The sequence below is a fragment of the Vulpes vulpes genome, chromosome 11 (assembly GCF_048418805.1).
Source record: "Vulpes vulpes isolate BD-2025 chromosome 11, VulVul3, whole genome shotgun sequence".
Taxonomy (NCBI): domain Eukaryota; kingdom Metazoa; phylum Chordata; class Mammalia; order Carnivora; family Canidae; genus Vulpes; species Vulpes vulpes.
In genome coordinates, this window is record NC_132790.1 from 67,493,955 (window position 1) to 67,521,821 (window position 27,867).

The 27,867-nt window shown below is 37.7% G+C and overlaps 1 protein-coding gene across 18 annotated transcripts in view; it reads left to right on the forward strand.

Annotated features, from left to right (window-relative positions):
• Positions 1-27,867, forward strand: part of NEK10 (NIMA related kinase 10) — a 227,458-nt gene that overhangs the window by 42,216 nt on the left and 157,375 nt on the right. For all 18 annotated transcript variants that reach the window (XM_026006386.2, XM_072726668.1, XM_026006380.2 and 15 more), the window contains 14 exons: positions 4,022-4,063; positions 5,693-5,771; positions 6,948-7,015; positions 8,685-8,764; positions 10,507-10,593; positions 13,298-13,522; positions 16,847-16,986; positions 18,312-18,373; positions 20,149-20,226; positions 22,038-22,102; positions 23,464-23,566; positions 23,657-23,785; positions 24,321-24,458; positions 27,349-27,394. In XM_026006386.2, the coding sequence (XP_025862171.1) occupies positions 4,022-4,063; positions 5,693-5,771; positions 6,948-7,015; positions 8,685-8,764; positions 10,507-10,593; positions 13,298-13,522; positions 16,847-16,986; positions 18,312-18,373; positions 20,149-20,226; positions 22,038-22,102; positions 23,464-23,566; positions 23,657-23,785; positions 24,321-24,458; positions 27,349-27,394 (1,342 nt within the window). The remainder of the gene's footprint in view (positions 1-4,021; positions 4,064-5,692; positions 5,772-6,947; positions 7,016-8,684; positions 8,765-10,506; positions 10,594-13,297; positions 13,523-16,846; positions 16,987-18,311; positions 18,374-20,148; positions 20,227-22,037; positions 22,103-23,463; positions 23,567-23,656; positions 23,786-24,320; positions 24,459-27,348; positions 27,395-27,867) is intronic.

Here is a 27,867-nt window from a genome sequence, read left to right on the forward strand (position 1 = left end):
ACTCTGAGGTTCTCAGTAATTTTTAAGAGCATAAAGGAGTACAGAGACCAAAGAGTTTGAGAAGCATTGTGGGAGTGCATTCCACGCAATAACTTTAAAATGGAGCTCTTTGCTTCTTCTTCTCACCTTGAACCTTCAGAATCAACTCCCAGCCCTTTTAGTAGCACCAGCTTGCCTCCAGACCCCGAGGTAGGAAACTTGGAAACCTTTCTTGTATTTCCTTTTGACTCACCCCCTACAAGTAGAGCAATAACCAAGTTTGTTTTTAGAAGAGTATTACTCTTCAATCTGGAAAGATAAGATGCCAGTGGATAGAGGGGCCTTAAAATCATGACCCAGGAATGAGCAGCACGAAACCACTGTTGAGTTTTGAACAGAAGAGTGAAGAAATAGCAGTTGTGATTCCCTACTTAAGGGCTCATCACAGTGTTTCTGGCATTGATTTGGTTTCTGGTTAGGTTTAGGATGAGAGCATCTAATGGCACTGACATTTTCAGCCGTGGCAAAAATAGTGGTGCACCAGCAACAGCCATGTGGGTGCTGCATTATGCTCTGTTTTTTTGAGAACATGCTCATTATCTGTAGTATATTATTATTTCTTTTTTAAAGGCAAATCTCAGAAACTAGTCAGAGAATGGTGAACTGAAGGACAGATTGACTTGGGGGACTTTCTCCAGGTCATTGGGCTCAGAAGTCCAGAACCCAGTCTTGTGACCCCTGGCCTTGTGACCATGGAGAAAAGGCTGAGATCTGACAGGGCACCCAGGAAGTGTTGCTGTAAATCAAGTGTGCAGTCATATTTGCTTTTCAGATTAGACCCAGAACTGGTAAGCCCAGGTATGTGCGTACTTTGTGGTCTTGGTTTTTTTCCAGTTGACGCTCTCAAGTGAAAGCAGTCACATTGGTACAACCAAAGGAAACATAAGGAAGACTAGGAGTTGTGAGCAATCTTCTGGCCTTACTCCAGTCTACATAGAAATAAGGCGGTTGGAGGGTGACCTGTTTATTTTGTAAACGAAGGGTAAATTGAGTATAAGCCTCTCTCCCCTGTCTGTACTTCAAACAGTGCTTCTTAAATGGAGTTCTACAGAAGTTAATATGCATTTTGTGAAAAGAAATGTGCTTCAGTTGAAGATGTTTGGGAAAAGCTGCACCTTAGTCCTCCCATTGGAGGTTTACGGCACTCAGTAGCATGTTAAAGGCTCAGAGGGGTCCTATGATAAAAGCATTTCTCAAACTCTGTTTAACGTATCATTTCCCAAGGTAATTTGAATTTGGTCATGAAATTATTATTGTTTTTAAAATAGAATGTGTAATACCACCTTCTGTACAGAATAAAAGGGTTATTCCCAGAACACAGTTTGGGAAAAATGACTTAGTCTTGAATTGTTAATAGTGATTATTGAATAGCTATGTAATCAACATAAAAATTTAAAAATGACCATGACCAATCATTTATTTATCTTTTCTTTTTTTAAAGAGATTTTATTTATTTATTTATTTGACAGAGCAAGCGAGAGTGAGCATGAATGGGTGAAGGGGTGGAGGGACAAGCAGATTCTCTGCTGAGTGGGCAGCCCGACCCTGGGCTGGATCCCTGGACCCTGACATCATGACCTGAGCTGAAGCCAGATGTTTAACTGACTGAGTCACCCAGGTGCCCCATACCAATCATTTCAACATTATTCTCTCCATTGGTGTCCTCTCATTCCCAAGCTTCAAATTTAAATCTTTAAGTCAGCAGCCCCCAGATTTCAATGTTTTACCCTCATTTCATCTTTCATGGCCTCTTGTACTTTTTTAAAGTGAATATCCTATCAGCAGCTCAATATGTTCCAAGTCGAGTCTTCTCTAACCCAGACTCTTCCTCTCTTTTCCCTTGGGTCTGTTATAGTATCTTGCTGCCCCTCAGTCCCCAGGCTCAAATATGGTGATGTCTTCTTCTTTGTTCCTTTTCTTCCAGCCTGCCTTCATATTTGGTTGATCACACTACTTCATAGACCATCCCTGCCTTTCCACATTCTCCTGCCCACTGCCACTGCCAACCAACTGGGCTTCTGGGTGGCTCTCTTTCCCCCTCTAGTTCATTGAAAAACCAGAGGGAGGTCCTCATGGCTGATTCTAATCATCCCTTGTTCACACAATGTTTTTATCAGATCTCATGGTCCACAGAATAAAAGTCAGATTCAGGTTCACAGCTAAGTTTTCCTATAGTTTGGTATCACTGCTTTTCTGACATTATTTCCAGTAATGGTCTTCATGGAGTTACAGAAGTGCTTCTTAGAGTTATGGGACACCTTGATGTTCTTCTGCACAACTTCTGCATACCTCTGGACCTGTTGTTCTCTTTGCTTGGAATCTCCCTGGTTTTAACCTATTTCTTCTCAGCAAATCTATCTTTCCTTCTAAACCTTTTCAGAGGCCACCATCCTTATGATGTTTTCTGTAGTCCTCTCAGTGAGATATAACATGTCCCTCCTGGCACATCCATAGCACTTCATGCATAACTTTTTGATAACACTTACCAATTCTATCTTAAATGCCTATTGTTTATATATCTACCTTACACTTGCCTAAAGCTCAGTGAAGTAGGCCTCGGTCATCTGCATAGTTGTGTCCTCTTCGGAGCCTCATTCATAATAAGAATGAAAAAAATTGTTGAATAAACATTAATAGTTATATTTTTAATTTTTTAATATTTTTACATTGTTTTAAAATGTTATTTTTTATGTATAAAATATTCTGCTGTAACTAGGAATAATGTATACAAAATTCTATTCTTTAATTATAGCTCTTCTAGAGTGAGTAGCAATGATGAAAATTCAAATTAGTGGGTAATCACAGAACTATTTTTAATTGAGTTGTAAGTATTGCTTCATACTTAATTTAAACATGTGTATGTTTAGTGTTTCCAAATTCACTGCACATACAGTAAGGAAACCTTGAACAAGAAGCCTTAAGAATCTGAACCCTTTTTTCAACCTGCACACTCAGTTGACTTCAAAGTGGAACTAGATTGTTCTCCCTTACACTGGAGTACTCATTGCCATGAATTTCCCAGAATTAGAATGATGGCTAAATATTTATTTTTCAAATGACTTCCGTGTATGCGTGTTAAGAAGAGTGCACCTTTAATTAAACAGGTTAGGGTCACTTGAAACACATTTGCCTTAAGACAAATGTCAATGTGGATAATCTGAGAGCATTTGCTATTAATAGAGTTCCAAGTTGGTCCCTCTCACTGCTACAACCTTCTACCCCTTGTCTTCCCTAATTATCACTTTCAGACAGAGTAGTTTCAGAAGTCTCATGAAATGCCTTCTTATTGGGAGTCGGTTTTGAAAACCTGTATCAGGAGACATTTTGTGATGATTATTCTTACAATCTTTGTAAAAAGTATGGGTTTAATAAGACCATTAGCCTCTTCATTTTAAGGAGGAGACCTAGTACAATCCTAGTCAACTTTTACTGCCTGTGAATTACCTGGGAATCTTGGGGAAATTCAGAATGCAATTCGGGAGGTTCAGGTTGTGGAGGAGATTCTTCATTTCTCACTAGCTCTTCAGTGAGGTTGATGCTTCTGTCCGTGGACTACACTAGGCAGAGGTCTACAGGAAGGTGGAGTTGGTGATAGTGGATTCCCTTCCTCCCCAGGCCTGTCACTTAGGCAAAGTGGCTTACCTTTTTGGGTCTTATTTTTCTAATCTGCATTGTGAGGGAATAATATCTAACAGCTCTTTCCAGCTTTAGCATTTTATGATGACATGAGGGGAAGTAGAAAGAATGAGTAGTCAGGCTGCAGGTCTGAGCATATTTTCATTCTTTTAATTTCAACCCAACTTTAATATTTATCAACAGTTTATTTTAAATGTGGTATGAATAACAAATATTAAAGAATTGCATATTTATGTTAGAATGTGGATCTTCAAAAAATAATTATAGATCTCATGATTTAATAAAGAACTTACTTCACCCTCCACCCTCATCTTTTGTGTATGTTTTGTTGTTTTCGTTTTATTAGGAAATACTCCATAGCTTGGGTGGAATTGAAAACCTAGCTCAGGTAAGTTTCCTTTGCAGTGGCTGGTCTTGCCTTTCCATTTAGTGCCATGGCTCGGGGCAAGGATTACAAAGGTGTGTGACAGCAGATGGCTTTCTTACTTTCGGCTGCCTGCCAAGGGGAGAAGCAGGCAGGGTGGATAAGTGTGTGTGAGGCAGAATACTCAGAGCAGGAAGGGACCCATGACATTTTGTTCCAGCTAATTTTACCCAGCCTGCTGAAACAAGAAAGTTCTATAAAAGGTCACATGTCTTTAGTTAGTAATGAAAAGAAATAGGTGTTGGCTGGCAGGCGCAGCATTGCACATACCAAATGATGGGAGAAAAAATTGGTGATGAAGATATTCATAATTTTTTTCACAAAAAAAGAATTTTCATGCTCGCTAAAATATTTCCAAATATACAAGAATGTGAGGAGTCATCTTAACTTGATTTATTTTTCCGCTTTTGTAACTACTAAGGGAAGATAAACAGTTGAGCCAGTCAAATGTTTGAGTTTATTAGTATGATAAGGCAAAATTTCTAGGCATGGCAGTAGGTTGAAACAGTCCATTCTCCTAAAACCTCTGCCATGTAGAAAAAGGATGATTTTCATGATAAACCTGTGGCCCTACAAGCTTATTCTGTATTATTAATGGAAGATTGAGTTTAATGGCAGGTTAATGCTAAATCAATTTTATTTTATTATATTTTCATTCTTAGGAAATTGCTGAAACATGTCTCATTTTTGTTTTTAAGATTTTTTTTTTAATTTTTTAAATTTATTTATGATAGTCACAGAGAGAGAGAGAGGCAGAGACACAGGCAGAGGGAGAAGCAGGCTCCATGCACCGGGAGCCCGACGTGGGATTCGATCCCGGGTCTCCAGGATCGTGCCCCGGGCCAAAGGCAGGCGCCAAACCGCTGCGCCACCCAGGGATCCCTAAGATATTTTTTTTAAATTGGCTGGAGTTTACCTCATTTAATGAAGTAGTCTTTCATAAAATTGTATCATAAAGGTCCTCTTGTCCACCTTAACTTTCCTTGTAATATTAGAAATTTATGTATATATTTCTCAGCCTATTTCTTATTATAAATTATTTATAATAATTGAGGGATTATCAGACTGCCCCATACCCATTTTATTCTGATTATTGCTGTTGGTGTGTATGCTGGTTTTTTGTATTTAAAAAAAAATTTTTTATTGGAGTTCAATTTGCCAGCATATAGCATAACACTCAGCGCTCATCCCATCAAGTGCCCCCCTCAGTGCCCATCACCCAGTCACCCCAACTCCCCGCCCACCTCCCCTTCCACTACTCCTTGTTCATTTCCTAGACTTAGGTGTCTCTCATGTGTTTTTTTTTGAATTTTGAGACAACGTAATTAGTTACAAGTCATTCTGAGACTTTCGAGAGTTTATACAATCTTTCCATGGTCCCTCCCTTAACTTCAGGGCATGTAAGAGAAGGCAAAGAATCCAGAAACTCAAGCTACCTTTTCGCCCTTGAGTGAACCTGGCCCAGAAGCCCTGAGTATTATTTGATGTATCTGTTGTGCCACCTACAGCTCATTTGTAGAAATACACATTTTGTTCCTTACCTGCTTTTACTCTCTTTCCTTCTGACTCTTGTTGGTTTGGTTCCTCCTGCAGTACATGGAGATTGTGGCCAATGAGTACCTCAGCTACGGGGAAGAGCAGCATAGTGTGGACAAGCTAGTCAACATGACATGTAAGTGTTGTCATGGGGACATGGCAACTTTTCCCACTTGCTTGAATGAGCAGGATGGTGTTTTCAACAGGAGAAAGGATACTGTGAATGCTTGTGAGTGTACACATCCACAGTTATGGGATCAAGAAGAGTCCATGCTAATTGCTATATTCAGTGGCAAAATATACCCAGAAGGAAAACATTAGATCACAACTCTTAACTTGAAAAGCCCAATTTCATGTTGAAGATTTTCACTGAATGCAAGCTTATTTTAATGCAAGAGAGACTTCCATAATGGCAGATTGTAGTAAAAATGGTTTTTGCCTCCTCTGATTTCTATTAAGATGTCAGAGGTTAACCACTTTTCATCTATAAAGTTGGGCTAATAATAATACCTACCTCATAAAATTTAAAACATTCTGAACATAAAAAAGAAAGAAAAAAGATCCTGATGTGATGAAGAGAATGTGAAAACATTGGTCTGGGTGTGTGGCACTCAATCTTCTCTCTCTGGAGGTTCTTTCCAGCCCCACCTTCCATCCTCTCCAGGGTTGATGAGGTGTAGGTCCCCTGTTGTAGTGGGATGATGGTCCATTTTTGTGTGAACTGTCTGGTTTCCCATATTTGTGTGAACTGTCTGGTTTCCCATATTTGTTTCCAGGACAACACACTGATTCTCAGTTACAGGGAGAGGAGAGTACGTGGAGATCCTTAGGCACCAAGAAGTTTCTTTGAGAACAACTGTTCCCTTCATCTGAGGAACCTTGCTCACCTTTCACCTTCAGGGGCTTTCCCTCTCCTCTTTATATTTGAAATCTTTATAGGAAAAAAAAAAAAGAAATCTTTATAGGGAGGATCTTTGAAGAGTTGGTTTCATGTTGAACTTGTAATGATGTTGAGAAACTCATTCAACTTTAAATGGAAGGAATTGTTTGCCTTTTTGCTATCTCCACATCTTATTATTATAATAGTAAAATATAAAAATTATTAGTTGAGCTTAAGAGATAATTCTCAGAGTAAAAAAAAATCAAAACAACATAATCCTGTTCCACTTCCCTCCATTGTTATTTTTGTGTTCTCTGCTTTCCCATTTGTCCTTTCTCTGCTTGCCTCTCAGTGCTTTAGACCTGAGATTCTATAAATACTGCTGCCTTTAAGTGCTGAATCCCTTGCTGAGTTATTTCCTTCCTTTTATAGATATTTTTCAAAAACTTGCTGCTGTCAAAGACCAAAGAGAATGGGTCACCACAAGCGGAGCCCATAAGGTGAGTGGTTGCAGAGGGAGTGAGCACTTCAACTTCATATGATAGTGGTTCACATCCACATATGATAGTGGATCACAGGTCAGAGCCCCATGATCAGGTTTCTTATAATTATAGTTCACAAACCTGCTAACCTAGCCTAGAATTGTAAATCTCTGCTAATCCTTTAATATTCTTTATTGGCCTAAGGTGTAAATATAGAAATAGCAAACAGGTTTTCTGAAACTCTGTTTTTTTTTCTTTTTCCTATGCCACTTAATAACAACCAAGTTCATTGCTTTATTTAAATGTTGCTTGAGAAACCCTAGCTATATTTAAACTGTCCCTAAGTGTGTGTTTATAAATGAGCAAATAAAATGTGTGGATACATATAAATATATTCCCTATGGCACATGGGGTTGAATATGTTTGAACCATATGAAATTATCATGTCTATAGGGAAATCTCATATGGTTCAACATTATAATCAGGTAGTATAGTATTACAAGCATATGGATCAGATATATATTTCAGGATGAATAGATGCAGGTTTATTCAAACGACTAAATTTATATCTATAGCATATAAGTAGATGGTAGCTGCCTATAGTCAACTCTCAATAATCTGTTGAGTTCTCATAGCCGCAAAGGCCACTTTAAAGCATTTATTAGAGCAGGTTGCCTAAAAATGTGTTCATACATGCTGCTCATGTATAGGAGATAGGTTATATACAAATCAATGCTTTCCATTTCAATAACTACATATATTTTACCAATATTATCAGTTAGATCCCGACGAATATTTTTGAGTAGCATTAAGGAGTTAAGTAGTTGTGGCAAAAATTCTGGGAATGATATGTCAGGGACTGAAGTTTGGGGAACATTGTGTTAGAAGATCAGAGAAAAAAGTGAGAGAAGAATAAAGGGAGGGGATCAGAGAAATAAAGGTAATGTTAGCTTCATAAAAAAATGAATGAAAACATTAAGGAGAAAAAATTGACCTAACAGATACCAAAAATCAGGCAAGCAGTTGTTGCACGGCTTGCAGCTCTGGCCTGAAATATGTCAGGGTGTGCACTTTGGGGAACTCTGAATTCTAAAAGTCTAGAGAGAAGAGGAGTGAATTTGCATTAATGGGAATTCAGAGAAGACAACTGATAAGGCACAGAAGTCCGGCTAAGTCATGTTGCTTAGCATGATGCCTGGAAGCATTGATTCATGCTCTTTCAACATCAATTAGAAATCTGAAAGGCAAATGAAGTGCTTAGTAATGTTGACATATCTTGCTTAGTTTAGGGGAAAAAGGTACCACGTCTTGGAAAGGACCTACTGCAGTGTCTGGTTCAGAATGAGTTGTCAATGACTGGTTGCTCCCAGTATTGTGCTTTCTATCATTAGTCTCCTTACTTCTTTTTGGGGAGAGGTCAGAAGAGACAGAAGGGACACCCTGAGCACACCTTGGCCATGTATCTTGGTCCCTTTTGCTTCCTGCTCTGGGTGAGGAAAGGCACAAGGAACTAATCTTGAGTTTCAAAGCAGGAAGGAGCCCTACCTCTTCAAAGAGCTGGGTGTGATGAATGTTTAATAAAACTCCTCTTGAGGTTAAGCCTCAATGTTCTTTGAAAGAAACATTATACCACTCAAGAAGCTTGTAGTACTAACACAATGAAACTTTCTCTTACTTCATTTTTCAGACATTAGTAAATTTACTTGGTGCCCGAGATACTAATGTTTTGTTGGGTGCCCTTCTGGCTCTGGCTAGTTTAGCTGAAAGGTAAGTGTATTTTAATATCTTTCCAGTTCCACTGCCATTGCAGTTTAGGTGGGAAAGATGAAAAAATAGATCAGTTTCTCTAGTTACTTGCCTACTTAGTTATAATTTGTGAAAAATAAGCATGAAGTAGCATTACTATATTGAAGAGGATCCTGGATGAAAAAGTATCATTTTAAAACATAAGTTGGAGGGGAAAATGACAGTTTCTTTTTTCCTGACCAGAAATACTTACCTCGTCTTTCATCCAACCCTCAGATACTTGTACTTCCAAAATAACCACAATATATCTTTGACAACGAAATCTCCCTGACCATAAAAAAAATTCTCTCTTGTATATTTATTCTAACATATAAAACATTTTGGAACATTTTTACTCTTTAAATAATTTTGGATAACATGTTCCTTTTATAGATGTCATGATTATTTTAAATAAATGCTTTAAATATATTTTTATGCCAATAAGTGAATCAATGCTTTTTTTTTGTTTTTATTTTTTAACTTGATACAGAATAATTGACACATATAATTGCATATGTTTAAAGTGTACAACATGATGATTTGATGTACATTATGTGTGGAGTGATTAGCGGGCTCAAGAGAATTTATTCACTCATCACATCACACACTTAACTCTTTTGTGTGTATATGCAATAAGAACACTTAAGAAGTGTTCTCATCAGCTTTTAAGTGTAAAATACCATACTATTGGGTTCCTGGGTCGCTCACTTGGTTAGGCAACTGCCTTCTGCTCAGGTCATGATCTTGGGGTCCTGAGATTGAATCCTGCATCAGGTTTCCCATTCAGCAGAGAGCCTATTTCTCTGCCTGCAGCTCTCCCTGCTTATGCTCTCTCTGTCAAATAATAAATAAAATCTTTTAAAAAATAAAATACCATACTACTAACTGTAGTCTCCATGCTGTACATTAGATCCTCAGTACTCATTCTTCTTGTAACTGAAAGATTATACCTTTAACCTGTATTTCCCCTCTGTCCAGCCCCTGGCAACCACTCACCATGCTAATGTCTTTTTCTATGCAATCAGTTCTTTTGTTTTTTGTTTTAGATTCCACATATAATTGATATCATACAGTGTTTACCTTTCTCTGTCTGGCTTATTTCACTTAGTACAATTCCTTCCAGCTTCTTCCATGTTGTCACAAATGGCAGGATTTCCTTCTTTTTTATGAATGGATAATAATATTCAATTATATTTTGTAGGCCCATATAGGTCATTTTTATATCTTGTCTTGTTAATATTGCTGATCATTACTTTTATATGAACAGCCTATGATTCTTTTTGGAGAAAGAGAATCATGGTATCATCGTACTTTTATTAACCAAATTTAAATTGATGACATAGCATTTGTTGAACATTGGAATTTGATGTAGCCCAGCTCCATGGAGTTATATTGCTTTTTTTTTTTAAAAGATTTTATTTATTTATTCATGAGAGACAGAGAGAGAGAGAGAGAGAGAGAGAGAGAGAGAGAGAGAGAGAGAGGCAGAGACACAAGCAGAGGGAGAAGCAGGCTCCATGCAGGGAGCCTGATGTGGGACTCAGTCCCGGGACTCCAGGATCACACCCTGGGCCGAAGGCAGGTACTCAACCGCTGAGCCACCCAGGGATCCCATTATATTCCTTTTTGTTTCTCTTTCCACAATAAGATGAGAGCTAGGGTATTAAATGAATGGCTATGGTGAAGTATGTTTTTAGTAGTTACTAATAATTTTCAATTTGTAGTCCAGAATGTAGGGAGAAGATAAGTGAACTCAACATTGTAGAAAATCTGCTGATGATTTTACATGAATATGACTTGCTTTCCAAAAGGTAGGATTGCTAACAAGGAAAAAGACAATATATATTCGATGAAAGTGATTATCATTATTTTTATTATGTCATGCTATTTACATTATTAACTGAATGCCATGAGTTACTTTACATTTATTTTCTATTTAGGTTTTTATAAAGACACTAGAGCAAAGAGGGATATTGATTCATCTTTGGTCTTGCATCACTTGTAGATCTGGGCATAGAATAGAATTATATCAATCTTATGATCACATCTTTAATATTTTTATTTATTAAAAAAATAAATTTTTTTTTTTTTACATCCTGTCTCTTGAAGGAAAGAAACAAGAAACTCTGAGGTGGCTCTATTTTTGGTAATTTCAGATTATTGAATAAATTATTAGATTGTTAAACTCTATTTTAAGGCAAAAAAATTTAGGATAGCTACTGACTTACTTCATGACCACCTGTTACTATTAACTCTAAACAGAATCTAAAATGTATTCATTTTTGCATGAACTACATATTGTTCTAAAGAATTATTGTATCCAGTTAGTTATTAAGTTGTTTTTAATAGAGTTGCAACCTACATCATTTGATATTTAGTTAAGTAAGTCACGATTTTCTGAAGAGGTAAAACAGATGATAGAAATACTAAGTAATGGAACCCACTTACCATAGTAAATCCCCTTGAGCCTTTCTTTAAAGTCAATTTTATCCTCTTTTACAAACTATACTTACAGCCTGCTTGCCTGAGCTCATTTCTAGGACAACAGCCTCTGCACTGGTGTTAGAACACCAAAGATGAATGATATAGAGTATATAGCATAAGAGAGGGGATGGGCATGCAGGTCAAAGGTTTCACCATAGCACTTTAGGTGGTGTGGTTGATGTATACACTGGACACTCTGGGAACATGGAGCAGAAGCTCCCAGTCAGAGCTAGGAGTCATGCCAAGTTTCTTGAAGGAAGAGGGAGTTACTTGGGCAAAAGGAGAGAAAAAGTGGAAACAGAATATGCTCCCACATGGAGACACCTCTAACATGTGTTAGAGGAACTGCATGGTTGGGCATAGCTGTATCAGAGTGCAGGAGAGAAAGTACCAGAAAACTAGGTTAGGCAGTTAGTGATAAGTTAAATGTATAGCTAATTTTTAATCTGGCTTTCTCTATATACCAGGCCTTGCTTTAAGCATTTTTGTGTGTCAACTCACTTGATGTGCACAATAACCCTAGCAATTTCTATATTTTATAGAAGAAGCAACAAGATGCTTTTAGCTAGGTCACAATGAGCTTTTTTGTGCCAAATAAGAGTGTGGTTTTTATTCATGTGCATTATGGGGACTTACAGAAAGATTTTAAGCATGATCAGATTTATTTGAGGGGAAGATTACTCTAATAGCAATGTGTGGGGTTGAGTGGAGTGGGGATTATAGCCACACAATGAGATCCACTTAGAGCAAGGAGTGGTGTTTGGTGTACAAAGTTCAAGGAGGTGAAGAACACTATTTGCTAAAGAACATATGTTCTGAATGTCAGAGCACAAAAGTTTGGGAGGAATTGGAGCTATGGGAAATTGGCCCAGGGGGAAGGAACTGTGGAGCAATGTGGGCATGAGAAGATAAGAGAGACAAGTGACAGAGGCACTTATGTCTTGAACACAATCAAGGATCACCAGAATGGGAAGAGCAGTGGGGTTACAAATGCATGACCTGTAAGAGAATTAATGTCAGCAGTTGCCTAGGAAAATGGGGGGCACTGAACATTCTTTATTGGCAGTGGTGGATTGGGAAAGAAAAAGGAAATATCTTGGATGATTCTGTCTTCTGGATTGGAAAATTGGAAAGACTGTGGTATCATGAATCAATACTGGGGATATAAGAGGAAGAGCCAGTCTGGGTAGGAGAATAATGACTTTGAGTTGAGAACCAGTGGGGTGAGTACCTGTGGCCAGAACTTCTGGAGATTGATAGTGATGCCTGGGCTGAGCTCATGGCTCAGGATAGAGGGAGTGTTTGAAGTCATGGGAATGGATGACATTATCCAGAGAGTGTTTAGAATCTAAGACTGGAGGGTTAAGGATGGTTCTATGAGATGTCCATCATCATAATGTTTAGAGGTCTGCTGAGCCCTGCGTGTCTGATGGTATCATTAATTTACTCTCCAGATATTCACTAGGCACATTGCATTTAATCTCCTTGCATTGTAGTGGTTTTGGCATTTTGTATTAGTATCTTGGTTTTTTTTTTTTAACTACATAGTAAGTTTCTGAAGAATATGATAGATCTATTATTTCTTTTGTCATCAGCGCAATGCAGATGGCATTGTATGTACTTGATATCTATTTGCTGGTTAGTAGGTTTTTAACCAGACCAATGAGCTTATAGTGAGGCTATAATTCATAACATTGGTCAGCAAACTATGATCTGCAGGCTATATTTGGCTCCCTGCCTGTTTTTGTAAATAAAGATTTATTGGCACATAGCCATGCCATTTGTTTTTATGTGTTATCTGTGGCTGCTTTTGCATATGTTGGCTTGGTTGGGTAGTTGTGACAGAAACTGTATGGCTACCAAAGCCTGAAATGCTGTACTGTGATCCAGCCCTTTACAGAAAACATATGTTGACCTGTGACTTAGAAAATGTTAGTGCGCTGCAGTGATGATAGCTCTAGTCTAAATGCAAAGTCAGTAACCCACTGTGCTGTGATTCTCATCCTCACCCCACCTCCCATCCGCTTCAAGATTAACTGCGGAGTTACTACGCCTGCTTTGTGCCGAACCCCAGGTGAAAGAGCAGGTGAAGCTCTATGAGGGGATACCCATCCTCCTCAGTCTGCTCCACTCTGACCACCTGAAGCTGCTCTGGAGTGTTGTCTGGATTCTGGTTCAAGTTTGTGAGGACCCTGAGACCAGTGTGGAAATTCGCATTTGGGGAGGCATCAAGCAGCTTCTTCATATTTTACGAGGGTGAGTCAGAGGAGGCTGTGGCCTATTTTACCTTAGTCACTAAAGGTTGGGGACTCTGCCATTCAGTGGCAGATTTGGCACACGATTTGCTTGCTTCCTTCTGCTCTTTGGTCCTTCATGTTATGGAGAATCATTTATACTTGTCACAAACACACAGGGCATTTATCTTTTAAGTTTCATAGGAGCCCTGAAATATTTATCTTTGTATCACCAGTCTCCATTACAGTGCTGGGAATAGAGAAGGCTGTCCATTTGCAGATGTAGATTGAACGAGACCCAACAACCACAAGAAAACATTTATCTTACCACTTTTTTCTTGACACACTCTATAAATATTGTAATCCCAACAAGTATAATAATTTTACTTGTAATTTTACTTTAAATTTACTATTTTACTAAAATGCCTGCATTTGAATATATGTCATTCATCTACAAAGAGAAAGCAAAACTTGCAATTAAAGAACAGATATATAATCCTTAGTTAAAATAGGAGAAAATATTATTGATCAAATGATTGCCATGTTGCTGACCCTGGCCCACCAGTTGCTCTTCTTTCCTTTCTAAATTTTCATTGCAGTGCTCTTAAGGTGGGTTAACATCTTGTCTTCTCTCTTTTAAAAGTAAAATTCTAATGACATTCAAAGCTTTGAATATGGAGAAGGAATGGTTATTAAAATAGTTTCAAATTGAAATTTATTAGAAGTATGTTGCAATAAGTATGTATTAGATATATTGAAACAATGGATAAAGACATCTTCTGGTACCATCAATGGGAAAGTTCTAGTACCTAAAATTATTATGGAACTGTATGTTATCAACTTCATTTTCTGGGAGGGAATGTTTCAAAGCATAAGAACAGACTATAGAAATATGGAAAGTAGCTTTATTAATGATTTCTGTCATTATCGAAACAAAGGAAAAAAATATAAGCTGTTGACAATCCACTTGCTTTTTTTATAAGGTTTTTATTTTTATTTATTTATTTGAGAGAGAGAGGGCAGAGTGAGAGAGAGCATGAGCATGAGGAGGAGCAGAGGGAGAAGCAGACTTCTTGCTGAGCAGGGAGCCCTATGTGGGGCTGGATCCCAGGACCTGGAGATCATGACCTGAGCCAAAGGCAGACACTTAACTGACTGAGCCACCTAGGTGCCCCTACTTGCTTTTATGGGCATCACATAAAAATCTCAAAAGTATAAATTATAAATCTTTCATTAGTACTGTTGTGTAGTAAGGTAGCTCCTTGAACATTTAGCAATTTTTTTGTTTTTATTTATTTATTTATTTATTTATTTATTTATTTATTTATTTTTTGCTTTCATTTATAGGGTGCTGATGTTGATGCTGATGGTAGTGGTGGGTATTATTGGTGGCTGATACACCTATTACAACAGCTATGAATTGCCCTTTTAGAGAGCAGTTATTTTCTTGATGTTAACATTAAATTTTACAATTGTTAAGCAATACTTCAGAGATAAAACCTACTGTTTTAGCACATATATTTAATACAAGGCACCAGTTTTCCTCTTTTGCTCACAATGTAATGATCCTTGAGAGAGATGAGTTCTTTCACATCTAAAGAGTCAGTTTGCCAATCCATTTCTATGGTGTAACGTTAGAAAATTCTTCCCTGGGAAAATGATATATGTCAACACTTATTCTATGTTAAATATGTCTCAGTGCTCTGGGAGGATTTATTGCCCCAGTTGGCTAAACAATATCCTTTCAGAACTTGTGCCTGCCCCTGGGCTGCCTGGAGCTGGTACAAGGGGTGGAGATTGCCAGGTTGTCTGCTGGCTTAAGTAGGAACAGGGATTGTTGTCAAGGCAGTTTCCAGGAAACCTCTTCATGCCCATTCACCTACAAACCTAAGCTCCAGAGCAGTTCCTGCAGGGCTACTACTTGAGTAAGGGCAGTGCTCTTTATAATTTGAGTTTTAACATAATTTGGTTGACAGATTAGGTAAACAATTGTGACTATCCTTTGACTTAGCTCATTACCTTTCCAGTGTGAACTGAAGGAAGGGCACTAGTGGGCCCAGATGACATGGGAGGGAAGCCAAAGAGACTCCATCTATGTTCTATTTAGGCACAAAAAAATCCAGATAGAGCTGCTGCCATAAAAAATAAATAAATGAAAAAGATATATAGTAGCCACATAAAAGAAAAGGGAAAAAACAATAAAAGACACAAAGAAGCTATTGTGGAAGATGTTACCTTGAGTAAACAGAAAAACAAGTGCTTTATTTTTTCAAAGATGTTAAAAAGAACATGACATTTATGACCTGAGATTAAAGATGAGATGCTAGGATAACAAAACAGGGCGGAGAGAGATTGCAGAGCTAGGAAAAAAGGCAAGGACTGAATAATCTGCAGAACTAAGACATTCATCAGCACACCAGACAGAAACTGGAATTAGTACAAGGAAGGGCATGCTTGAAAAATTTATACATAATGTGGAGGAAAAAGACAAAGGAATGAGAACCATTTTAAAATGAAGGAGACCATGAATTTTCAACCTGTGGATAACTGATATCTTAGGTTAGAGAATAAAGCAAAAGAATTTAAAAAAAATCATAGAAAAGACCTTTATCAAAATAAAGTAAGATTGGAATTGCTTGGAAAAAGAAAACTCAGAATGATGAATACTGAAATGTAGTTGGGTGAATTGGTAGCTGCGGAAGAGTTCAAAAACAAAGGTGGTGAAGGGGGTGGGGGGTCGCTCCTGACTGGCTTAGTCAATGGAGCATGCAATTCTTGATCTCAGAGTTGTTGGTTCTATCCCCACATTGGTGTAGAGATGACTTCAAAATAAGATCTTAAAAAAAAAACAATGGTGGACATGTGGAGCAGTGGGGGAAATGACAGAGTTTTCAATAAATAGTGCTGAGTTAGTTCCGTAACCATAAAAGGAAGCAGGAGGGAAGGCAGGAATGAAGAAGGAAGGAAAGGACCGCTGCTTCACACTACACACAGAAATCCATTCTAGGTGGATTGGAAGGTGAAACAATAAAGATAACATAGGGGGAAACTTCATGGCCTGGGGAAGGCAACCCTTTTTTTTTTTTTTAAGATTTTATTTATTTATTCATGAGACAGACAGAGAGAGAGAGGCAGAGACACAGGCAGAGGGAGAAGCAGGCTCCATGCAGGGAGCCTGACACGGGACTCGATCCTGGGTCCCCAGGATCACACCCTGGGCTGAAGGCAGGCACCAAACCGCTGGGCCACCCGGGGATCCCTGAGGCAAACCGTCCTTAAACAGGACCCAGAAAGCACTGACCATGAAGGAAAATTGATAAATTGCGCATTAACTTTCCTTTTTCAGAGACAGAAATTTTGTTTCCGATCGCTCTTCCATCGGCAGCCTGTCCAGTGCAAATGCAGCGGGCAGAATCCAGCAGCTTCATTTGTCAGAAGATTTAAGCCCCCGGGAAATACAAGAAAACACTTTTTCTCTTCAAGCAGGTAATTATATCACACTATTATGTTTTAGTATTTGATACTGTTTAACATATTATTTTATTATTTTCTATTATAATAATTTGTTATTCTGTTTGTATGATAATATTAAGTAGGCACAATTTATAAGTTTTAAAAAATGTAAAGTTAAATCCATGTAGATACCTGAAACTTCCCAATACCCGTCTTGGACTTGCAGGTGAGTGATATCACAATCCTCTCTCTCCCTTTTACATTCTGAACACATTTAGAAGTCAGCACACGGGTCAGATATAAAGAGAGTAGAATATTAGCTCTATTACTGGTGAACCTGGATTAGAGAACTCAGTTCACTTTGTGGCCAGAATCACGGTCCCTATATTTTCTAGACCTCAGGTACCCTCCTAAAGGGAAATTCTACAACGCGCATGTCCATCCCACTGGGAGCAAGGGAGCGCCTTCTTACTCCATGTGAGCTCTTAAGGGAGGACAGAGCCTCTTTTGCCACAGCAAAGCAGGAGCCTATGTCTGCACCCGCTTTTGGTAGTTTGGCACGACCTGAATAAGGTTCACGCAAAGGCATCTGGCTTTTGGGGACAAGTGGAGCTTTTGTGCTGCTGACCAAGCTGGATGCCTTGCAGCAGCCATAGGAGGGGAGCAGAGAGGCACCGGGTGGGCCGGCAGGATGGCAGGCTGGTAGAACTATAGGAGTATATATGTAATGCCTGTAGCATGGGTGCTCTGTGCTAGAGGATCCTGTATATTACTGGTTGGACAAGAAGTGGCTCAGTAGAGAACGTCACCAGAGGCTGCCATGGTAGTTGTAAGGAGGCAGGAGGGGTCATGCTCAGAGTGTGGGATTTAACAATTTAACATCTGGCAGACCAGCTGGACTTCTGGCTTCCTCCACTTACCAAGTTCTATGGCCAATCTATCAATCTCTGTGAACATCAGTTTTCTCATCAGTAACACTGATAGTCATAGTACTTCCTCTGATTACAAGGGATAACTTGGATCCTATATTTGAAGTACTCCGGTATGTAGCCACTGTAGATGTATTTATTGAGCACCTGCTAAGTGCCAGGCACAGGCTGGGCACTGGGGATTATAGTGAAGCTGCCTTCAGGTATGCAGTAAGCGCCAAATAAAAGGCTGCTGTGGGGTGTTTATGCACATGAAGAGCAGAGTTAGATACCATTGAAAGTCCCCCAGAGCTGTGTCAGAGGGAAAGGTGCCATTTTTTGAGGAGTGACTCTGTTAACAGGATTCCCTGTGGAGCCAGAGTACTGATGTAACAGTGTAAAGTGCAGTCAGTGATGACAGACACAATCATTTGGTGATTTTCCTTCCAGCCTGCTGTGCTGCCCTCACCGAGCTGGTGCTCAACGACACCAATGCCCACCAGGTAGTCCAGGTGAGAACGCTCTTCTCTGGGGTCCAGCTGCAAACCACATCACTGCTCATGGACCCCACCTTGGGGCAGACTGAATCCCAGATCACAGCTTTTGGGATCCCATGCTATGGTTTTAAGATATTTTAATACATCTTATCTAAGTCCTAGAATTCCATTTTATTTTTTATTTTTTAAAAAAAATTTTAATGTTTTATTTATTTATTTTTAAAAAAGATTTTATTTATTTATTCATGAGAGACACACACACAGAGAGAGAGAGAGAGAGAGAGGCAGAGACATAGGCAGAGGGAGAAGCAGGCTCCTTGCAGGGAGCCTAACGTGGGACTTGATCCCTGGTCTCCAGGATCACACCCTGGGCTGAAGGTGGCACTAAACTGCTGAGCCACCCGGGCTGCGCCTAATGTTTTATTTTTAAGTAATCTCTACACTCAACATGGAGCTCAGACTCAAAACCCTGAGTTTGGGAGTCCCATGCTCTAACAACTGAGCCAGCCAGGTGTCCCTAGAATTCCATTTTATATAGTCTTGTCCTTCCTTTACCTCACTTGGCTTAGAAAGAACTGTCCTGTGGTGAATCTGCTTTCTCCTCTATTTTATGTGTGGGTTTGTTTTTTTCTTCGTTTTATCTTTTTTTTTTTTTTTTTAAAGCTATTTTGAATTGCTTTAATTTGGGGCCTATAGGATACCATGAGCTGAGGATAGCAGTCACTTGAATTAAGAGTACATCAGGTTATTCCACTAGAAGTGACTGAAACACAGATCAACAAAATCTATATTGCCAACAAACCAGTTTCACAAAGCATAATTCACTAATCAATCCACTACCTCTACAGTAGTATATGGAAGCAGCATACGAATATATCCAGCTTCCATTTCAAAATACATAAATACATAAAAAGTCATAAGAGATCAGATCACTGATGAATAGAGGCCTGAAGGGAAGCTCAGTAAATCAGAGGGATAGTGATGGAGTAGAGCACTTGGACTTGGCCAGATTGAGGTTCATTTTCTACTATCATTACCTGGTGGCTCGGCCATTGGAAAAATAACTTAGCCTCTCTGAGTTTTGGTTTTGTCATATATAAAGCAGGGAAATTAAAAGCTGATTCATAGAATAGCCTTAAAGAATAAATGCAGGAAGGCAAGTAAAGTTCTTCAGTGTTATAATATAAAAGCCCAGATATAGTAGAGTTCAGTAAATTAAATATTTAATAGGTAATAGAAAAGTAGCAATGAGTTACGACTTGCTGTTTATTCTGCTGTGTATGTATTAGAGTAAGTCCAGAAGGATAACTTTCTGGACTTTCCATGCATACATTCATTTTTTTCATCTATCACTCTTGTTTCTTTTATTTTTTCTAGTTTCTTTTATACAATAATTTATCTATGTGTATTACTTAGCTACCAAACTGTACCAGGAAAAATTAGATTTCATAATTAGACATTTAAAATGCAATGTATAAAGATACTTGGATCCCTTTACTCAGTTCCTTTTTATCTTCTACTCTTTCTTAAAGTATTTAAGTTACTTTAAATTGATATGTTTTATTATCATCTTTAAAGACAGTTGAAATTTTAAGATTGTGGTTGTAGTCTTTGGTGCTTTAAAAGTATTACATTGATATATTTACTATTCTGTAAACTTACACAAAATTCTAAAATTATGCTAACGTTTCTTCTCTAATATTAATTTTTGAGATTGTTTAGTCACTTATTTGTGTTTCTGTATCTCCATGGCATTGGTCGCAGGTAACATGTGCCCTTTATTCTTCCAGGAAAATGGTGTATATACAATAGCAAAATTAATTTTACCAAACAAGCAAAAGAATGCGGCAAAAACCAACCTATTACAGGTAATAAGCACGTCCATTGTTCTTCAGTATCAAGTTACTGAAATCTGGGGAAACTTTGATAATATAATCTGTAATTTTTAGTGCTGGTTTCTGTACTGACTGGGAGGGAAAAATATCTGATAAGGGAGGCTGGCATGAAAACAAATGCTGTTAAAACAATATAAAAGGCTTAACAGTGGCTTCTCTGGGTGGGAGGATTAGGTGATTTTATTTGTGTATTTCTTTTCTTATCATTAAGTTCTATTTTTTTCAAAACAAGTAATGCTTATGTATCAGAAAACCATAAGAGGAAAATTATATTCCATTTTTAAGCATGGACCACAGTCAGTTACATTTCATCTTTACAAAGGAAAGCCTATAAAATGGATCTTGGGGGATGAGAAGAGCCTTGCCAAGTCAATAAAGGGGTATGCATTGGGGAGCCATGGCATCTGCTGCAGGGTGGAAGGCATTCTGCACAGAAAGAATACCATGGAGAAACTGTGAGAACCTGGCAGCTTAGCGTGTGCGTAGGCCTTTCAGTAGAGCTGGGGTGTGTGTGTGTGGTTGGGAGAGGGAAATGAGGCCTCGCAGGTAAGAAGGGTGCACATTATTGCAGTCCTGCATGCTGTTTTGTTGGGGAGTGGGCATCAGGGGGCCAGTGTCCCTGAAGATATTAGACAGATTAAAATCAGATTTAAAGTAAGCCTTTGCAGTATGTGGGGCTCATATTTTTCCCCTAAGTCATTTAGAAAAGGAAGAAACCATGTTTACCTCCAACCCGATTGAAGAGCTGTCACCCAGAATGATTTTTGGGTGTTATCTGTGTGCTGGCAGGCAGTGGTTTTAGAGAGCTACTCATGACAATGTACTGATGTGAGACTTAATTTCTTTGGTGCACCCAGACACATGATATGATGCTGGACAGCAGAATAGGTCAAATCCATCCTGCAGATGCATTTTGTTAAGCCAGTAGAGGGTTTTTAAAAATTCAAATTGAAATGGTTTTTGAGGAGCAGTTGTGTCCTCAACTTTTTCACTGCCTCCACTACCTTCCACCAAGTTCTTTCATGTCATTGTGTTATCTGCCTGCCTCTCTGTGCAATTTTATCTGTGACCCTCCTATATTCAAACCATAATTTTATGGAATGATTCTGGATCCGAGTTCAGTAGCCCCCGATCACCCTAGTGGTGGCATATCTACAGGCCCAAGTGCAGGCTGGGAGCTCTCTGTTTTTTTTCTTGGCACTGCAAGCTGTCAGACATTTAGACGTTTATTTTTCTTTGGTAGAGTCTCACAAGCCTCTTTCTGAGTGTTCTCGGGAGTTACTGTAGATTGTTCTATTTGGGGAACGCTTAAGACTCTTTGCTCAAGAGACCAATTTGTCAAGTTTGAGTCCAGTGTGCCTGTGGCTATTTTTATATGTCATCATTTCAAGTGTTTATTTTGTCGTACAAGCCATATAAATATTGAGGCGTACATAGCAAGTTGGAAACAAAATAAACCTTGAGCTCCTGAAAATCTTTGGATGTTTGGTTTTCTCAGAGTAGGAATTTTATTTCTGGTCTCTGTGTTCATTTTGTACTTTCTAGAAAGGAATTAATGACAAGTCCTGAGTGGAATCAGGCTAACATCCTAGCATTTTACAACATAAATGCTTTTTAAAAATACAAGACTTACTCCAGGTATTGATGGTTTTTGTTTTTAGTCATAAGCTTTGGCTACCATGCAGGCCAGTCACTTTAATGCTTAGTTCATGATAATTTTATCCTGGAAATGTCTTAATTTGCTGAGCCACCATTTGAGAATCACTCACCCTTTTATTTTCCAGTGTTATGCATTCAGAGCCTTGAGGTTTCTCTTCAGTATGGAAAGAAACAGACCACTCTTTAAAAGGTACGAGCCTAAAGAAATTTAAGTGACCAGCAATCATGAGACTGAACTGTTTTCACATACCTGATTTAGATGCAAACAATAAGAGAAGAATAAATCAGTATGCAAAGCATGTGTTTTCAGATTTCTTAGAATCCACAGATAGCAATGACTTATCCTAGTGATATCTTAACACTGAGAGTGAATTAAATGATGAAGAAAGAGAATGAGTCACTTTATCAATCAATACAGCTCTCCTTAGTCGCTGTGACTACTATGGTTTTTAATTTTCCTTTTTTTTTCTTTTGGACATTAACATTTTAAATGAATGATATCAAAATAAGTGCGTGGTCTTATGCATTCAGGAATTCCAAAGTTGTTCTAGCCATTTCCTCTTAATCAATAGAAAAAGCAGTTTGTCAGGGTATCTTTCATGGGATGGGAGCTCATTTGAAGGGGAAAAGGCTAGGTGTTCTTGGATCAGGAGGCTGTGCTGGTGATCGTGACAGAAAAATCGGCCCCTTGGGAGGCAAACACTAGGTACCTACATGTGTGGTCTGCATGCCATTAGGTTGGCCAGGCTGGCCAAAATCATAGACTCAATTCTTACTAGAATTCTACTGATATAAGGTGGAATTGAAATAAGAACTTGAGTTAATAAAATGTGTTTTGTTCAGAAGCATTGGAGCATTTTATGTTATTACCTTATTTACAAATGATGCTTCAATTTTAGGGAAGGAAAAGAAGTACAATTATTATAAGGTTTTATTTCAAGGCCCTAAACCATTTTTGTGGACTTAATGATTTTACTAGGCCCTTGAAATCAGTACCCTGGAAATGCTGCATAAATCTCTCCATTTTTTTTCATTTACCTGTATTTTTATTTTATTTTCATAAAACATTTAAAAGTGGGGTTAGTATTTACCTCCCAGGGTTAATATGAGGACCAAATCAAATGGCATTTATGAAAGTGTTCCACACTCCATAAACACTCCATAAACATTCCTTCCCAAAATATTTATGCGTACCTCCAAATATTTTACAAATAAATTCTGTATATTCTGTATCATAACATGAGATCTGCCCTCTTAAATTTTTTTTTTTTTTTACTGTACAGCACAATATTGTCATCTATAAGCACAATGTTGTACACCACATCTCTAGAAACTTTCCTCTCTGGTTGCTTTTCATTATTCCTTAAGAACTGTAGTTCTAGTTCATTTTTGTGAGGTAAGCTGGTGAGTACTATCTGCTCCCGCTTTGTTGATAACCTAAAGAAGTTAAGTTTGTTTAATTAATCTGAGTGAGTTAGATCCCAAAGGGAAGGAATGAGCAACAGTTACCAAGACCTACATGAAGTGTATGTGTGCATGTTTTCCCTACAGACTTTTCCCCACCGACTTGTTTGAAATCTTCATTGATATAGGACATTATGTTCGTGATATCAGTGCCTACGAAGAATTGGTATCAAAGTTGAATTTGTTAGTGGTAAGTCCTGAATTTTAAATATTTGGGCAGGCTGGTATATGGTCAAGAATGGAAATTATCATAGTGCCCATTTCCATTTTTTTTTTTTAGGAGGATGAACTGAAGCAAATTGCTGAAAATCTTGAAAGCATTAATCAAAATAAAGCTCCTTCGAAATACATAGGCAACTATGCAATTTTGGATCATCTTGGAAGTGGAGCTTTTGGCTGTGTCTACAAGGTGACTTTGCCCTTGGAGAACAATATTTCTGACGTTCTAAAGCAAACCAGATATCCTACTTGTACATACCCATGCAACTGGACTAGGGCCTTCATTATTGAAAAAGAGATACAAATTAGAATGATTTTTTTTTTTTTGCCCGTCATATAGCTGTACTGATGTTATCTCAGCTCTGAGCTCTAGAAATTGGTCACTGATCTTTGAAGACAAAAGCCATTGTTAATGTTTACAAAAAATAGACAAAATGGCTTGTCTCAGTGCATGACATTTTCTCTAAACATTCATACCAGAGTTTTCTATATATGCCCAGTAAAATCCTACCAAATAGTACAGACTGACCCAGGAGATATCAGTTTTTTAGCTGAGCTTAGCATACATACAGACAAAATTTAAAAAGTTATGTTACTTATGTAGATTATTTAGATTACTTGTTTTGATCATGTGACTTATTCATTGATCTCTTTTTTCCTACTTTCTACTCCCACCCCATTATTATTATTATTTATTATTATTTTATTTTTTGGTCTTATTTTAGGTTAGAAAACGCAGTGGTCAAAATCTTTTAGCAATGAAAGAGGTTAATTTACATAACCCAGCATTTGGAAAGGATAAAAAAGACCGAGACAGCAGTGTAAAGAATATTGTTTCTGAATTAACCATAATTAAAGAGCAGGTAAATGCTTTTCTTATTTATGAAGATATGTTCCTTAACTAAGTGTCATCAAAAGAAAGTAGAGTTTTTGTGCTACTCGTGTCCATGCTGTTTTTTAAGAACTGGTTCTGTTTACAATAATTGGTATTGAGTTGGTAATATTTTAGTTAGATATTTTTCCTAAGGCTTGACATTGAACTGTAGAAAGACTTTTGGAGTTTTATATCAATGTTTGGGGTGCAGAATGACTGGGTTTACAGCAGAGTGCTGCACATAAGAAACATCCTCCTTTTGTCATTGCGCGTATCCATTTCTGTCTCATTATATTGTAGAATATCTAGTTACTTAGTTATATGCATAAGCATTTGACTAAGGGTTCTTTGACTTGTGTCAAGTGGAACCATGCTGTTAACATTCGTCACATAAAGCTTATTAAATCTAAAAGTAGATTTTCAGGATGGGTTTATTATTTATTGGCATGAGAAGAATATTCAAACCTAACATAACAACTTAATAAACTATCATTATGAAGGTTTGTTTGGGGAGAAAGAATAAACATGTCAGAAGAAAAGTGAGATTAGATTTTGTGATCCAAGAATACATGGATTTCTTTTTCAGTTTTCTTTACTTATACATTCATTGTCGATATTGTTCATTTGTAACTCCTGTGGAGAGCTAATAGCTTCACTGCTTTTTATTCTCCATGAGTTAAATTTGTATAGCATCTGTGCTGGGACATAAAGATCACCAAATAAATATGACAGTCTTTATTCATTGAAATCAATAGTTCTATTCCAATTCAGAAATTGCAGTGAATACTATTATTAATAGCTTATTTTATAGTTGATTTCATATATATTAAGAGATTGGATTTTAGTAAGTTAGTGTTTGCTCATGCTTAGGAAAATCTAATCTTTAGCAGTGTGCTGTTTCACTATAGCACAAGGCTAGAGCATGGCTTTTGCTGACCTAGTATCTTCATCTGAACTCTGATCTGGATATAGGCCTGGCAAGTAAGCTAAGTCCACAATATGATTCTGTTGCTTACCTGGTCCCATAGTGTTTAAAATCTGCTGGCCACTTGATAATTGATGAGGTAGGACTTGTCTTAGCACATTTCCTAAGAAAAGAAAGTATCAGGGTGGGGACATATAAAAGGTTTGTGTTTGGACTTTGAGATAACCCAAAATTGTAATTGCTTTCTTACGAGAAGACTGAACCATTGGAAAGGGTGATGATGCTGAGAGGTCTAAAAGGAGGAGGTGATGGCAGACAGAGGTGGCAGAAATGGAACTAGAAAAGGGGAGTGTGTTTATTAAGAATAAGACTAAGCTGCAGTAAGAAAGAAGTTCCAAAATACATTGGCTTAAACAAGAGGCCTCACAAGGCAATGAGCTATTTCTCTTTCATGTAATAATCCTAGAACGAGTGGACCAAGATGGTATTGTTCTCTGTTCCTTACAGTCATTTGGGAATATAGGTTCTTTTTCTCTTACTGCCCTGCTACCTCCTAGGCCATTGTCTTTGTCCACATGGTTGAAACTGCCACAGGCACGTTTATATACAAGATAGGAAAAACTAAAGCATGGTGGGGAGTTGTTCCCAATGTTTAGGACTCAGACATAGAAGCAGACATGTTTCCCCTTACATTCCCTTGGTAAGAACTTCGTGATAGTCCCTCTTGGGCTGCAAGAGAATCTGAGAGATGTAATCTCTGACCAGGAACCATGTTCCACCCAAACTCAATTCGATAAAGGAATAAAAGGAGAGGTTTTTGGTAGACAGTTACCAGACTCCCCTTCAAAAAGGCAGGAAAAGAGACCAGAAAGAGATGCAAGCCATTTATAAATGTAATGTCAACTATTCTGAGAGAATAAATTTCAACTTGCCTAGAAACTTAAATTATACATAAGCAACTGTAAAAATTTTAGTATTCTTGTAGAAAAGGAAAGTTTTTGAAAAAGTAGAATTTTTGTGTCATATCCTGAGGTAAACTTAAAGTCAAAGGGAAATTATACTGAACTCTTCTTCCTAAACCTGGCAAGGAAGACTTCATTCAAGACTACTGCAATAGGAGTCAAACTATTACAGCAGGGGAGAGAGATTGAACTCAGCTCCAAAGACAATAGCAATAGCTAGAAATTTACAACCAACAGGCCAGATGAGGCAGTTGCTAGATGGAAATTTACTCAGAAGGACTTCATTAACCATCAAAGATAGAGTGATGAGGAACTTGATTGGATATCAAGACAGGGAGATTCTTGCTGAACTGGCTTGGCAGGATTCTTAATAAAACCAGGCAGGCCAAGAATGAGGCCTAGTCAAGAAGAGGGCTCCAGAAGCCTGACTAAAGTTTGGCCAAGAAGGGAGTCCTTGCCTACTATTATAATGTAAATGGAGTTAGTAACTCTTAGATTTTTTTCAATTTCATACTAACCATTTTGGAGAATATAAAAAACACAAAGTCTAAATAGACGGAAACAGTATAGATGAATAAGTGATAGGGAGTAGCAAGAGGCAATGATAGACATATTCAACATAAATTATTTCATTGCAGTTTTCTTCTCTTTGCAATGTAGTGTAGTTGGGATGAGGAATGCTAAATGAATTCTTCAGGTTACTTTGAGTTCTACAGTTCTCTATTTTAGTTAAATTAGGTGATAAAGTACAGTTTTAAATTTTAATTGATAAGGGTATATGGGAGATTGCTATTTTCAGATTAGTTTTGTAAGTAGCAATAATAAGAATCATGATAAAAATCTGAAATCTCAAGTGATATCTTGAAATGCTTAATTTTATAGATAAATATGAATATAATAATTTCTATATTGTTTTCAAATATGAAGTCCAACTAAATTGTGACTGCAAGTTTATATTTTGAGGTAATGTAATGTTTGTTATTTTCTTGTAGCTCTATCATCCCAATGTTGTACGCTATTACAAAACATTTCTAGAAAGTAAGTATGAGTTTTCATGACATTTCTAATTAAGGAAAAATATCTATAGTGCATATTTTTATATTAGAATGTCACAAAATAAACTTAATTCTTTTCTTTTTTTTTCAATTTTTTCCTTTATTTGTGGAGGATCTTGTACATCATTTTTTTGGTCAGTGAAACAGTGATATAATCAGTGACCTACAGACAGTTATAAAGTACTTATGAAAGACACTACATGAACAAAGCAAAATTATTATAACTTTCATCTTACACAAACACAAAACCATTAGGATCAGGAGAGCAGTAAACTAAAGGATAATGGCTTAAGACAAAATTGTTTTCGGTGACTCAGACGACATTTTTCACTCCCCAAATAAATGGAGAGTGGCTTATCTTTGAGATTTCTTTACCTGAAGTTTAGGTAATTACCACAAGGTGGCGATGGAGCCATGACTGATTCTGTGGGTAAGCCCTCTTTGTGCAAGGACAAT